Below are 13,628 nucleotides of genomic sequence, written 5' to 3' on the forward strand. Positions count from 1 at the left end.
TATCCTTGATATATATATATATGTATATATATATATTGGTTTCATAAACTTATCAACCCAGTACCATTTGATCCTAAAGCAATATTGACTAATAATGACTAAATTCACATCCACTAAAATTGCTTATTGATCGCATATTTTATTTTCTATAATTTAATCCATTGTTTTAACTTACAATTTCAGATTTTCAAAGTCAAAATTGGGTTATTTCCAAATATTTGACAAGAAATATCTTATTTTGAATATGTTTGTAAGCATCTTTATATTTAATGTGAAAATATGTGGACTTAATGTTGACGCTAATGCAATCCAACTATTTTTTAAAGTTTTTTTTCTAGTCTAAACATACTTTTAATAATAGTTAGTGCTCTAGTGATTAGAAGAGCTTGCACTGGTATCAAGCTCAAATGCCTGTGTGCTCACGTGCTTGCAAATATAGTCAGCTAACAACGGTATTGAAAAAGTCTTGTTGACAATAACAACCTCATGTTGATGTTAATGATCGGTAAAGTTTTAATTATAGTATAAGTATCTTTGTTCTAAAGTATATAAAACTTTGGTGATGTGTTTACACTATATTTTTAAATCTATGCTCTTTTTTATAAAAGGGACAAACTATTGAAAATTTTATATAAAATTCCCTGTTTATATAATAGATACTGGTTGCTTAAACATATCAACCTTGCGCAACTTTTTCTTTCAGCCATTTTGGCTAATAATAGTCACTAAGTTCACAGCCACTAAAATTGCATACCAATTACCATATTTGATTTTAATAATCTTAAATTCCTTCCTACCTCCATTTTCCTTATGAAAATTAATAAATCATATGAAGACCTTTAATGTTTTAAATTTCTCCAATTTAAATCTCCTAATGTAAAATTATCTAAGTAGTGGACATTTTTAGCATTAAATCAAATTTATTCTATTGAACTGAGGTAGTTCTTGTGAGCCTTTGTTTTCTTTACCATAATATCATTGCATGTATCTCAACATACTTTTGTACCTTTTTTTTGTATTAATCAATAATATAATATATGATTTGTTAATTTTACTTTTATATGGAATTTTATCCTTAAAACTTATTTAATTTATCAAATTGATAAGCTCATGTTTCTTTAATTTATGTTTTTCAACTAAAATCTTGTTAACTTCACTTGTAATAGCTAATTTGCTATAACTATAATTTTATTTTTTTCTTTTATGATTTGCATATATTTTTTATTCCTTAGCACTCTGCTATACTTATCATCGAGAGTTTATCTTTTACTTTTTGCTCTTCTTACAAAATCTTATAATTTTCTTAACAAGATTTCTTGAATTAATATAATTTAAAATGTACCTTTTGTTTTTAAATGCTTTATTTTTCTTAATAACTTTTTGGTTCTCCACTGCAATGCCTATTATATGATATCGATTTTAATGCAAAATCTTAAGGTCAACTTGCAGCTCTGAAAAATCAATAATTGAAGGACAACTGACCCTTAAATTTTCACCTCCTTGCAATAAATATTTCTCTGCACTTTTTTCTTTGTATTTCAATGCCTACTCCAACTAGGCGAGAGTTGACACAAGGCTATTGATATTATTTTGTTTTATATTTGTAATATAACTGTAAGAACTAAGATTTTTTATGTAGTCAAATTTTTTCTTATTACCACTTTCTATTCTTTGCAGAAAAAAAAAATTATCTTTCCTTTAAGTGAAACTGAGGTCTATTTATGATTTCATAAATCCAATTTGAAAGTATCCTCAAGTGTTCATGCTTCCTAAGGCATGTGTTTGTGTTTTATTTTTGTCATAAATTCTCTCATAAACCCTTTGTAATAAAATTTACATGTCCACTCAAGTCACTAATAATAATTATACTTTTATCATATCCTTGTATTAATTTTTCTTTTTTTTCCCTTCAATGCTGTATTTTTTTCTCTTAATATTTAATTTCAAGATTACCAGTGACATTTTAATGGTTTCATCAGTAATTAGCTAATAACAATCACTCTTATCATTAGTCTTATTCACATTAATAGTTTTTTTTTTATTATTATTATTTATATCTCTTATTATCCCAACATAGACGACTTAAATCAGTTTACGCCAGGCAATTGATGCCTTTTTCTTACTTTCTTTTATGGGAATTATTGCAGCCCACTTCTCACCACAATCAAATTAAGTTGCAAAATAATTTTTGGGAAAACCTCCATAAATTCCTTTCTATCTTAAGTAGTTTAAGTAGGTTTTTTTAGTAATTTTGTTCAATGAATTTTCTTGTTAAAATTTGGTGGTTAAAACTTGAGTTCTCTGTTTTTCATGGTGCTTTTGCATCAAATTTTTAATGTCATGCATATCTGTTGTATTAAATACTTGAATTTCTTGTAACCCTTGACTGAAATATACGTGATAATTAAAGTCTATTGATTTTTTGTTCTAAAATATAAATTCATTCTTTCACAGGTGTACCTGTGTGAGAAGTTATCGCTTGTGAATGAGATGTACTTTGCCATTACCCTCGATCGTTCTAGTGCTGGTCCAGTATGTTTTGAGACCTAGTGCTTTCTTCCTCTTTTTTCATTTTATTGTTTTTTATCACATGTAATTGCATTGTCATAGTTCAATTCTTAAGCATAGTTCAATTCTTAAGCATTTTTGTACGTATTATTCACAAGGAATTACATTGTGTGCTTATTAATTGTACACTTTTTATTTTTTATTTTAGGGGCATTTAAATACATACCACCCTATTCCTATGTATTTTCATATCTACCACCTAAACTTTATTTCTTACATTCATAGTTTTATACCATCCAAATCTTTAATATAATGTAAAAAATACCATTAGTTTAACCTTTAAGAGGTGAAATACACCTTTTCATGCATATGTACGGTGCCGTATATGGAAAAAATGAAGTTTAGGTGTTAGATATGTAATTACATAAGAATTGAGTGGTATGTATGTAATCCTTCCTTTATTTTATTTGCGAGGAGAATTGGAAGCTTGGTACATATGTTCAGTAGCGCTTGATTTTTCCTTTTTTCTTTCCAAAGCTTGGAACATCCTAGTTCTATTTGTAAGAACTGCTACACCTGAAGTGAAGTATAAAATAGGTTAATCATGGTGGCTTATAGTTTCCATTGATTGAAACTATTTCCTTGTTTTTAGTAATAAGAAAATGATTGTAAAGCTGCTTGGCTAATTCCCTTGTTGAATAATGCATGAATTGTGGGTTGATCCTAAAAAGTTTTATAAGGCTAATGATGATGATTATCATGCATAGTTTCATGCATCGAAAATATCACTGCTATGTTCTTTTTAATATCACATCGAAAATATCACAGTATGTCTATACATAACGTATGTTCTTTTTAATATCACATCGAAAATATCACTGCTAACTTTTAAAAGTGCAGTACACCTTATCATGCATAGTTTCATGCCACAAAGTGTTATAAATGCAAATATTAAACTTTAGGTGTTATATATGTAAATAGAAATTAATAGTGTGGTATGTATGTAAATTTTCCTTTTGCTTTCCACTTGTGTGATCATCTATGTTCTTTTTTCAATGCAAAGATAATAGTCATTCAAATGTTACAAATTTATTAATTGCATCATATGCTCTATTACAATGTTAATTTTGTAAGAACCACAAGACCTTATATATGCTCAAAGATGTCACAGGAGTAGAAGATTTGCATTAGAGTTGACATTTAGAATGTTTAATGCTTGTGCGAAGTGTTCAATTCCTTGCATCTTTTGAAATTTCGGGAGGTTATGTTTTGCATTATTCATATGGGTGAATCCGCATTGTTGTCAGCAAGACAATGAACTATTTTTATTGAGTTCTAGTATTACCTAATTGAATGTTCAGAGGTATTATAGCCATTTTCTTTGAATGGTTTTCTTTTTAAAGACAATTCATTCCACTATAATAACTAGTTATGTTTTCAATTTTGTTGTGATATGAGCCGTGTCCGTGATGCGCCATACATGCAGAAATATCTTCTCGAGCCATGTTGTATTTGATTTCATTAATTTATGTGGTGTTTAGATACCTAGAGATTTTTTTCTTGTTTCACATGATGAGTATAAAGCAAATATTGTCCGAGTAAACCTAAAAGCATTTTTATTCTATGGGATATGTTGAGAGTAGTGATGTGCCCGTTTGCTAGAAAGAATATATTTCATGTCATTTATTTTATTTGCCTGCCAATGAAATGAGCTGACTCGTTATTTAGATTTTTTATGAATCATTTCATCTGATAGAACTTGATTCTACATAAAGAGTTGATTTATTCGAGTTCATTTCAGCTTTTGATATATTTCATCTATGCGTTATATCATAAAAAGCAGTCTGCATTTTTTGGCTAGTTGTTATGGCCAACGGATATAAAATGGTGAAACTGAGAAATTAACACCCTATCGATTAAAGGGATTATGAGACATGCTTGGAACATGCTTGTTTTCAAGAGATGTAAAAATGCATTATATGAGAAGGCCATCTAGTAATATTTGGGGAAATTCACAAATGTAGCATACAATTCTTATGTATATGTGTATCTCAGAAACTTTTATATTTATATATATAGCACTTTGGTTCTTTAAACTTGTGCATGAAAAGTAGTATTTCATCTTTACAAAGTGGCAAGAGTGTTATTTTTATGCGACATTAAAAATTTGAGTGCCATGATATGTAAACACGTAGGAATTGTGTGCTATCTATGTAAACCTCCCTAATATTTAATTATGTGCCAGTCATATTTGTCTGTGGTACAAATTAGCATGTGCTATAGCTCATAGTATAGCATGCGATATCTTTTGTACCATCGACAAAGAAAAGTAAGACAAGCCAAATGGCACATTCTATGTGTGTTATACTCGATATCAAATAGTTTATATAATATGCACTATTTTGTTAGTGTAGTTTAATGACTGACTTTCTAGTTGTTTTAACTGGATTAATTTTGTGAGAGCAAGTGACGTATATGAAAGAATCTAATGCATTTTTAAGGATGATCTCAGGGGGAATAATGGATTTTGTTCTAGGCTTCGCATAGTTAGATCTAACATAGAAATATGGAGAGTGACGAGTAAGTTTATGCTTTAAGAGAAAATAATGATGAACACGGTCAATTTCGATTTATAAAGTTGATGATAATTTTCAGGTTCACGAGGTTGGATAGGGATGAATATAGGATCTATAAACTAATTCTTTTTAATGTTTCTGAGCTTAGTGTCACCTCCCAACAGAGCTCTTTAGAAAGGTGGGCAGCCCCAGACTTAAATACTGCTCTTTCGCCCTACACATAGCCGATGTGAGACTTTTTGTCGGTGACATTCTCCTCCACCCAATAATCGGCTCCTCTGAGGGTCCCACTGGACCATGGAGAGTCTGCAAACCTGGCAGGCAGTAATCTGCTCTGATACCACTTATCACCTCCCAAAAGAACTCTTTAAAGAGGTGGGCAGCCCAGAACTTAATATTGCTCTTTGGCCCTACACTTAGCCGATGTAGAACTTTTTGTCGGTGACATTAGGCTCCAAATTTTATCATTTTGTCCGAGTTTTATATATTGCTATAATCATATTAATATATTTTGTAAATCTAATTATTTTATGTCATGATTAAATTTTCATTCTTAATTGTCTTTAGTTTACCTTCATATATATTAAAGCAATCCTACATTATTTCATGTGACTGATTGTGTGTGTTTTTTTCTTTTTGAAATACAACACTTGCCGCATTATTTGCTATTTGGTATGGTTCTTGGAAACTTTTAGCTATACTCCATTGTTCTATATTTGCAAATAGGTATCAATAAATGATTCAATTGTCATTGTGCAAAGAGTATCGTATCAGTTAAATTATTGCTCATGTTAATCCATTTTTGTTCGTTTGTCATTTTCATTGCTTTCAATTTCTTGCTTGTATGTTCGTATTCATTTTTTGTTGTTTTTAATTTGATCTGAAAATTTCTATTCTTTCTCATTCTTTGCAGCTTATTATAGCTTGTCGAAAGGGAGGAACGAGCATAGAAGACCTCGCAGAGAAGTTTCCGGATATGATTGTTAAGGTTATCATAACAATCTTGGTTTATTTTGATCCTTATTTTGGAGATTTCTACTATTTCACATTCCATTATGTCACTTCTTGCTTCATATAGGTTCCTATTGATGTTTTCAAAGGAATCACGGACGAAGACGCTGCTAAAGTCGTCGATGGTCTTGCACCTAAGGTGGCTGATAGGAATGCTTCAATTGAGCAAGTGAAGCAGCTTTATGAACTTTTTTGCAAGTGTGATTGCACCTTATTGGAGGTTTTTTTTCTAAATAAGCTACACAATTTATTTATGATGGAAGTGTTAAAATAGTCTCTGACTCCTTGCATGAGGGCCCATTTTAGTCATAGAGTTTATAAAAGTGTTAAATTAAGTCTCACTCTTTTAATATGAGGTAAAATAGTACCAAGGAGAACTATTTTAGCCCTGATTAAAATAATATGGGAAATAATTTGGCACTTTTATATACCTTGGGATTAAAATGACCTGATGTAAATAGGCGGGGGATTATTTTGACATTTTGCTCATTTACTCATGAAGGAATAAATGTAGTTTTTCTACTGAACATATAAACTCTCTTAATTTTCACCTTAATTAAATAATTCATTACCACTGTAGTAGTGGATGCTTTAAAAGGAATAGTAGCAAGTATGATATTCTTTATTTTATAGATTAATTCACGTTAATTATCTATTCTTATCTTGGAGAATTATTCCCATTATTCTAGTTCTCAGAAAGCAAATATAGCAGTGCCTGCTTCGTTTAATATGATGCACATTGACAATAATTTGTAATATTCAAGTGTTGTTTTATGGATTAATTTTTGCATAGAGCTATAAGGCTAACCCGTTTTTTTTTTTTTTTCACAGAAAATTGGCGGCCCATTTTTATATATTAAGATCATTTTTTTATAATATGTCAAGTCCTTTTAGGTCTATCTGTGTCTTTCTTAACATGTGTTGAATCTAAAGCATCTACTTTTTTAACTTGATCTCTAAAATTTTTCATTAGGGGTAAATTCAACACAAACAATAGAACAATTGCAAGGAAAATCAGAGCAAGGAATGGAAGTGTGTGTAAAATACTTATGGAAAAGAAGATTAACTACAACAAAAGTTAGGTGCATTTGCAACCATACCACCAAATTCCTATGTATTTACATATCTAACACCTAAACTTTGTCTTTTAACATATATGCCACCCAAAGATATATGCCACCCAAATCTTTCATATCATATAAAAAATGCAACCTTTTAACTTTTAAAAGGTGAAATACACCTCTTCATGCATAGTTAAGGTAAGTTGGTATGTGTGTAAAAATTAAAGTTTAGGTTTTAGACTTGTAAATAGATAGGAATTGACTGGTATTTATGTAAATCTTCTTTTTTTTAAAGTATGCTTTTCTGTTGTGTTCGAGATAGACTGTTGATCATTTTTCTTGTGCTTTTTCCTTAGGTTGCTGCTGGGAAAGCTGATCTAAACTACATTGGATTGGATGGAGAAATTGGATGCATGGTTAATGGTGCAGGATTGGCAATGGCTACTATGGACATAATAAAATTACATGGCGGTACACCTGCCAATTTTCTAGATGTTGGGGGGAATGCTTCAGAAGGCCAGGTGTAAATTTTTCTTCCAGCACTAGTATTTAATTTAGTGGTTTATATAACACGATTATAGAAATTTATCCTATTTCTAATATACATGTTTATAAATAGGGAAATTTACGTACATACCACTCAATTCCTATGTATTTACATATCTAACACCTAAGCTTCAATGCTTCAGAAGACCACCTTACCTATGCATGAAAAGGTGTATTTCACTTTTAAAAGTTAAAATAGTGGTATTTTGTGATGTGAAGATTTGAATGATATAAATCTAAAAAGTAAGGTTTAGGTATTAGATATATAAATAGATAACAATTGGGTGGTTATGTAAATGCCCCTTATAAATATCTGAACAGAAAGTAATGATGAAGTTATAGTTGCCTCTGCCTCTAAAAAGAGCGTGGTAGTTATTAGCTCCATTTTTTGGCCTTCTACTTTGGCAGATTCCTTTCAAATTAAAGTTAAATGACTATCAACTAAATTCTTTTTTTTTTAAGTATGATGAGATATGGTACCTTACTTTAGGGGTGTAAACGAGATGAGTCAAGCTCGAGTTACCCTCGGCTTGAGCTTAAGTCCATGAGTTTGAGCAGAATTGTTTATTATAACAGATAGAAAATAATATTAATTTAAACTATTGTTATAATAAAATGATAAATATAATGAGCAATTAGATGATAAATAATTATTAATAAGATGATATAATTTATAGAATATTATTTTTTTAATATTTTAAATAATTTAAAAATAAAGTCTTGAAATTTAATATATTTTGAATACATGTTATATTATTATTTTCTTAAAAGAGCCTGCTCACAAGCTAACAAGGCAAATCATTCGCTCATCAAGCTAAGCTCACGAGCCACTTATCGAGCCGTGCTCGAGCTGGTTCGCGAGCTAGCTTGCCTCAATTACACCTCTACCTTACTTTCCATCAAATTGTTTACCTCATAGCTATTCCTTATAATTAAAATTATTCTTAGGAATATTTTAATTCAAAAATTGAGTGGATATGACAATATCATAATTAATACAACAACAAAAAGCCTTTATCCCACTAATTAGGGTCGACAACATGAATCCTTTTTATTGATTTCATCCTATTGAATGTCATATTTTCATTTAATTATAATAGATTAAGATCATTTCATCCTATTGATCGTCTTTTTAGGTCTACCTCTGTTTTTCCTAACATAAGTCGAATCTAAAGCATCTACTCTCCTAAACCGGATCATCAGATGGTCGACATTTAATGTGAACAATCTATTTAAGACAACTCTCTCTAATATTTTCCGCCACTGGAGCTACACCATCTTTATTTACCTTCAATAGACCCGCAACTAATATTATTAGAAAATAATTAGCATTTGGATATGATAAGTTAAAGTATTTTGTATTTGGCATGTAAAAGAATGAAGGTATTGAGCGGATATAACTAAGGGTTGAATTTGGATAGATGGAGAAATATTTGTTGAGCACTCTGTGATAATAGAATGTCACAGAGATTTAGTATGTGTTTGGGGCGGCGGTGCAGTGGAGGCGTTGTGTCGCACCACAATTTTTCTTGTTTGGCAAAATTGCATTTTGCCTGTGTTCTAAAAAAAATTGAGACAAAAGCTGTATTTTTTCTACAAGACCTGACTATCTGCGGTGACTGCTAGAAAACTGCGGTCTTATTTTTTCAAAAAAAAAAAAAAAATCTTACAACCATTGAAGTTTTTTAAACTTCTTCTTTATCAGTTTCACGACTGCTTCTTCAAACAGCTGTAGCTGCCCCAAACAGATTCTTAGTAGTCTGTTTTGGGCTGCTGCAGGAAGTTGTTGCGGAGAAGCTAACTGTTTGTTTGTTTTTGCAGTTTTAAAACAACTATGTTGTAGTTGTTTTTGAACAAATAACATTTTTGTCTCTGCGCTATAATATTTTTTATAACAAAATTAATCCTACTAGCACATTTCATACTTGAAAGCAAATATTTATTTCTAACATTACAAAGTAAAAATAGACATTTCACAAAAATAGTGGGCAACAGGACAATCAAAATTAAAAAAAAATTATTGAAATAATATATAATAATATGATAATATTATTTCTAAAAAACACTTGGTTTGTGTCACAAGATTAGGGGTGTGCATTTGATCGGTTTAGATGGATCAATTTTAAAATTGTGCAAAACGATTTGAACCAAAATCCATAAATCAAACTATCAAACTAAACAAAATTACGACAAAACTGAACCAATCAAACCAACTTTTAATTCAGGTTGAATGGTTCAGTTTTCAATGAACCGAAATATATATATTTGATATATAAAAAATAAAAAAATATTATTCCAAATCCAACTCATCCGCCCACCTTAAGAAGTCACAACTTTCTGTTATTCTTCTTGAACACCTGTAAAACTATCTCCCGTAGTTATGTGATTGTCTTAAAGTAAGCAGGAAATATTGTAGTTCATAGTAGTAGTATAATGCTCTGGAGGTATTGGAAGTCTTCGAGCTCATCTTTTCTAAAGAGTTTAAAATAACAAAACACAAACCCTTAGATGCTACATTAATGAAAAATAATAGTAGAAATAATCTATTTAAAGTTTTATGAAATAATGAGATCTCAAAGAGCATAATATAAATCAATGAATTTGTCACTACAAGAAGACAACAAACATTATAAAAAGAAAGAATTATGGGTTGTCTTTATACCATGTAATATCGAGCTCGAATGTGTCACATATGCATATCACAAAAAAAAACCATTCAAAAGAATCTCAACAGCCATAGGACTGAAAAAAGAAATCTTAAGGTCAAATATCACATCATAGACCTTCAGAACCCAAAATAAAACATGTAATAAAAATTTAGATTGCATATTATATCCACAGTTGTCTCATCGACTATCCAAATAGGAAATAATACATGCAAACGAATCGAAAATAAAATTGAGATTCAAAATATACATCATTGCATAAAACATTGATACAATAAATAGTAAACGTTTCACAATGCATTGCAAATAAAGTAGCACTAAAAAGACAGAATCATTCCATTCAGCCACCAATGATGTCATTTGTAATTCGCTCTCTCAACTCTATCATCTCTCTTGCATCTTCTCCATCCTGGGTGCAAATCTCAGGCAAATCACTTTCAATATGTGATACAGATTGTCCTAGACGATACTCATATGCTTCAACAGGATTCACCAGCCCTATTGAAGTCAATGTCATTGCGCGAAGGATACCGCCGAATAAAATTGTTGAGAGTCATTATGGTGACCACAATCTGCACTTATTTAGAAACAGATGTGACGACATATCCCGCGGTATGACCCATTTTTCTTTCCAAATTCCAAATATCCTTTCAATGCACCGCATAAGAGTATCTCTTGTTAAATATCTATTTCTTGTTTCGAGTGACATTGTTAGTTCTTTCGAAATCAGGAATGTGATATTTGGTATCAGGAAAGGGTTTGAGATACTTTATATGTAACAAATATTCAACGTCAACCAAATAATATTTTTTTGTTGTAATATTAATCATCAGTATTGCACAAGATATTAATATTTCATTTGTTCATATTCAAGTTAACCTGGAGCTGGCTTCGAAAATTTATACTTTGAGTTCGTGTAGCAAAATTGAAAATATGGCTGTCGTTGCATTGCATTCCTATCCAACCATTACAAATGTGAAGAACTTATTAAAATCACATTCAACAATCACATTTTTTGTTGGTGAACTACATCGTTTAACGTATGCAATCTTTTTACTGTTGGGTAGACGTGCATCTATATGTGTTCTATCAATCGTTCCAAAACAAATCTAAAATATTTATCAAAGGTGTTAGAGATATTGTGCTCGAGTAAATTTAGGAAAAGATGAACACATGAAACTACCTTAAAATATGATCTTGTGAAGTATGTACTGTTGTGCTTAGGAATGTGAGATTTTCGAGTACGATGGCTTTTAATGATAAGCTAATCAGAGCATTTAACCCAACTGAGAAATATCTATTGATTATTTCAGATGAGTGCTAGAATCGCTCCATGCCACATGGACTCATTTTGTAATATAGAGGGTTATGTCTAACACCTCTCTTGAAGTCATCATGGATGAGCCATAAAGTCCATGTTTTATGTGCAATTCTTCTAATAGATCAATAAAAATATGATGTGTTATATGAAACATGTTAAATCTTGTGAGGTTACCCATGAGTAATTCTCATACTCACTTGTTGCCTATATACGTAGATGCATGCAAGGAGAGTGAGCAGCATACGAGTTGTCATATTTGTACATTAAACATACTACAATTGTAATTTTTCTCTTGCGTCTTTCTCTATCCGTGATATTCATTATTTATTCAGCTAACACATACCAATAACACTAAATTAGAAAGAACTGTATTAAACGTAAAGAAATGCATTAAAGATGTTTTAATTAAATAAAAAAAATCCAAACATAATGCAAGTAGCATAGATAATGCCCACGGTTAAATTCTCACTTAAAGAGGTTCATCAATTAAAATGAAATTCACGCATCACGATTGTTATAGTAATAGCACAAGTAATTAATCATATTTTCTGGTTTCATTGACATAAAAACTATTCTAGTCGGGTATTCTTAACTATTTCATGGAGAACATGTAAAACAATATGTTCTCATCAATTTTTGGAGTATCTTTTAGAATTCTCATAACCTGTTAAATGGAGGACGCATATGGTCCGCTAAGCTCCTGGTGCATAAAGCCACTAATTGGGAGATTTGACTTATAATGAAAGCTGCAACATCTTTTTTCTTTTTCTCTACCCTTGGACGTTTGGATCGATTAGTAGATCCTATTTCATTTTGGTTGGGGTTGGACCCCTCATTAGACCCAACGGATTGCTCCACTTCTAAATGCTTGGATTTGCCTTCGTGCTCTCTTGCTTGGTGCCCATGCTTGATCATCGGTGGCCGCCACTCCGCCGAACTTAAAGTCAAACTTATCTTCAAACTCAGGGTTTGCCACTAAACTTGAACTTTTTCACAGCTGACAGGACCTACAAATCAATGAAAACTTAAAATGAAAGCTAGTAGATCCTACTTCATTTAGGTTGGGGTTGGAACACTCATTAGACCCAATAGATTGCTCTACTTCTAAATGCTTAGATTTGCGTTCGTGCCCTCTCGCTTGGTGCCCATGCTTGATCATCGGTGACTACCGCTCCACCAAACATACTGTCAAACTTATCTTCAAACTCAGGGTCAATGTCACTAAACTTGAATTTTTTTTTACAGCTGACACGACCTACAAATCAATTAATACTTAAATTGATCAGTGAAAATTTAAAAAAACTTAAATGAGTTTCGTTTCAAATATTCTCACATCCAATCTCTCTGGTCTACCATTTTTCAGAAGCATTGATGGGTCGCTTTATAGCATTGCAATCCAAGCGTGTGGATCCTCTCTCGCTTTAGCTCTTTCCATTTTTTAAGTCCTTTTTAAACTTATCTCATTTGTTTTTAAATTGCATTATATCGTATTCTCTTCTTATGTTTTCTTTAAACTTTTTTATTATATTATGCCAACCTTGTTAAAATAGGTTGTTGGCTAATTTCTCAATCTGACCACCTTAACACAGCTCACAGAATATTAACGTCATCTCTTTATCTCAGGTAGCATGTGAATCAATTTCTTTGCCTTGTCCGTTATGACAACTAGCATGCAAAAAACTAAACAATATAAATTTTTGAGAGATAGAAAAAAGTAAGAAACAAAAACATCTACAACACCACACCATATCATCAGCACCGTACATTAACTATCTACCACCACCGTATCACAACCACCACCACCATATCTATCAACATTTCATCATCATTGCCTGCGCCAACACTATCACCATCGTAGCACTGCATCATCACCACAACTATCTTCACTATACCATCAACACCTCCACTATCATCACTAACAACAGCACCATCATGAAAA

The 13,628-nt window shown here is 31.3% G+C and overlaps 2 protein-coding genes across 2 annotated transcripts in view; both read left to right on the plus strand.

The window, feature by feature from the left end:
• The window catches only part of LOC110024947 (succinate--CoA ligase [ADP-forming] subunit beta, mitochondrial-like), a 15,387-nt gene extending 9,003 nt beyond the window's left edge, over positions 1-6,384 (plus strand). The window contains exons 5-7 of the mRNA XM_020725145.1: positions 2,455-2,532; positions 5,998-6,072; positions 6,163-6,384. Coding sequence (XP_020580804.1) covers positions 2,455-2,532; positions 5,998-6,072; positions 6,163-6,369 — 360 coding nt within the window. The 3' untranslated portion in view covers positions 6,370-6,384. The remainder of the gene's footprint in view (positions 1-2,454; positions 2,533-5,997; positions 6,073-6,162) is intronic.
• Positions 6,385-7,121: 737 nt separating this feature from the next.
• Positions 7,122-13,628, plus strand: part of LOC110024939 (succinate--CoA ligase [ADP-forming] subunit beta, mitochondrial) — a gene marked incomplete in the record, with an annotated part of 8,388 nt that continues 1,881 nt past the window's right edge. The window contains 2 exon segments of the mRNA XM_020725136.1: positions 7,122-7,127; positions 7,513-7,679. Of these exon segments, the coding sequence (XP_020580795.1) occupies positions 7,122-7,127; positions 7,513-7,679 (173 nt within the window).

Source organism: Phalaenopsis equestris, unplaced genomic scaffold (assembly GCF_001263595.1).
Source record: "Phalaenopsis equestris unplaced genomic scaffold, ASM126359v1 Scaffold000281, whole genome shotgun sequence".
Classification (NCBI taxonomy): domain Eukaryota; kingdom Viridiplantae; phylum Streptophyta; class Magnoliopsida; order Asparagales; family Orchidaceae; genus Phalaenopsis; species Phalaenopsis equestris.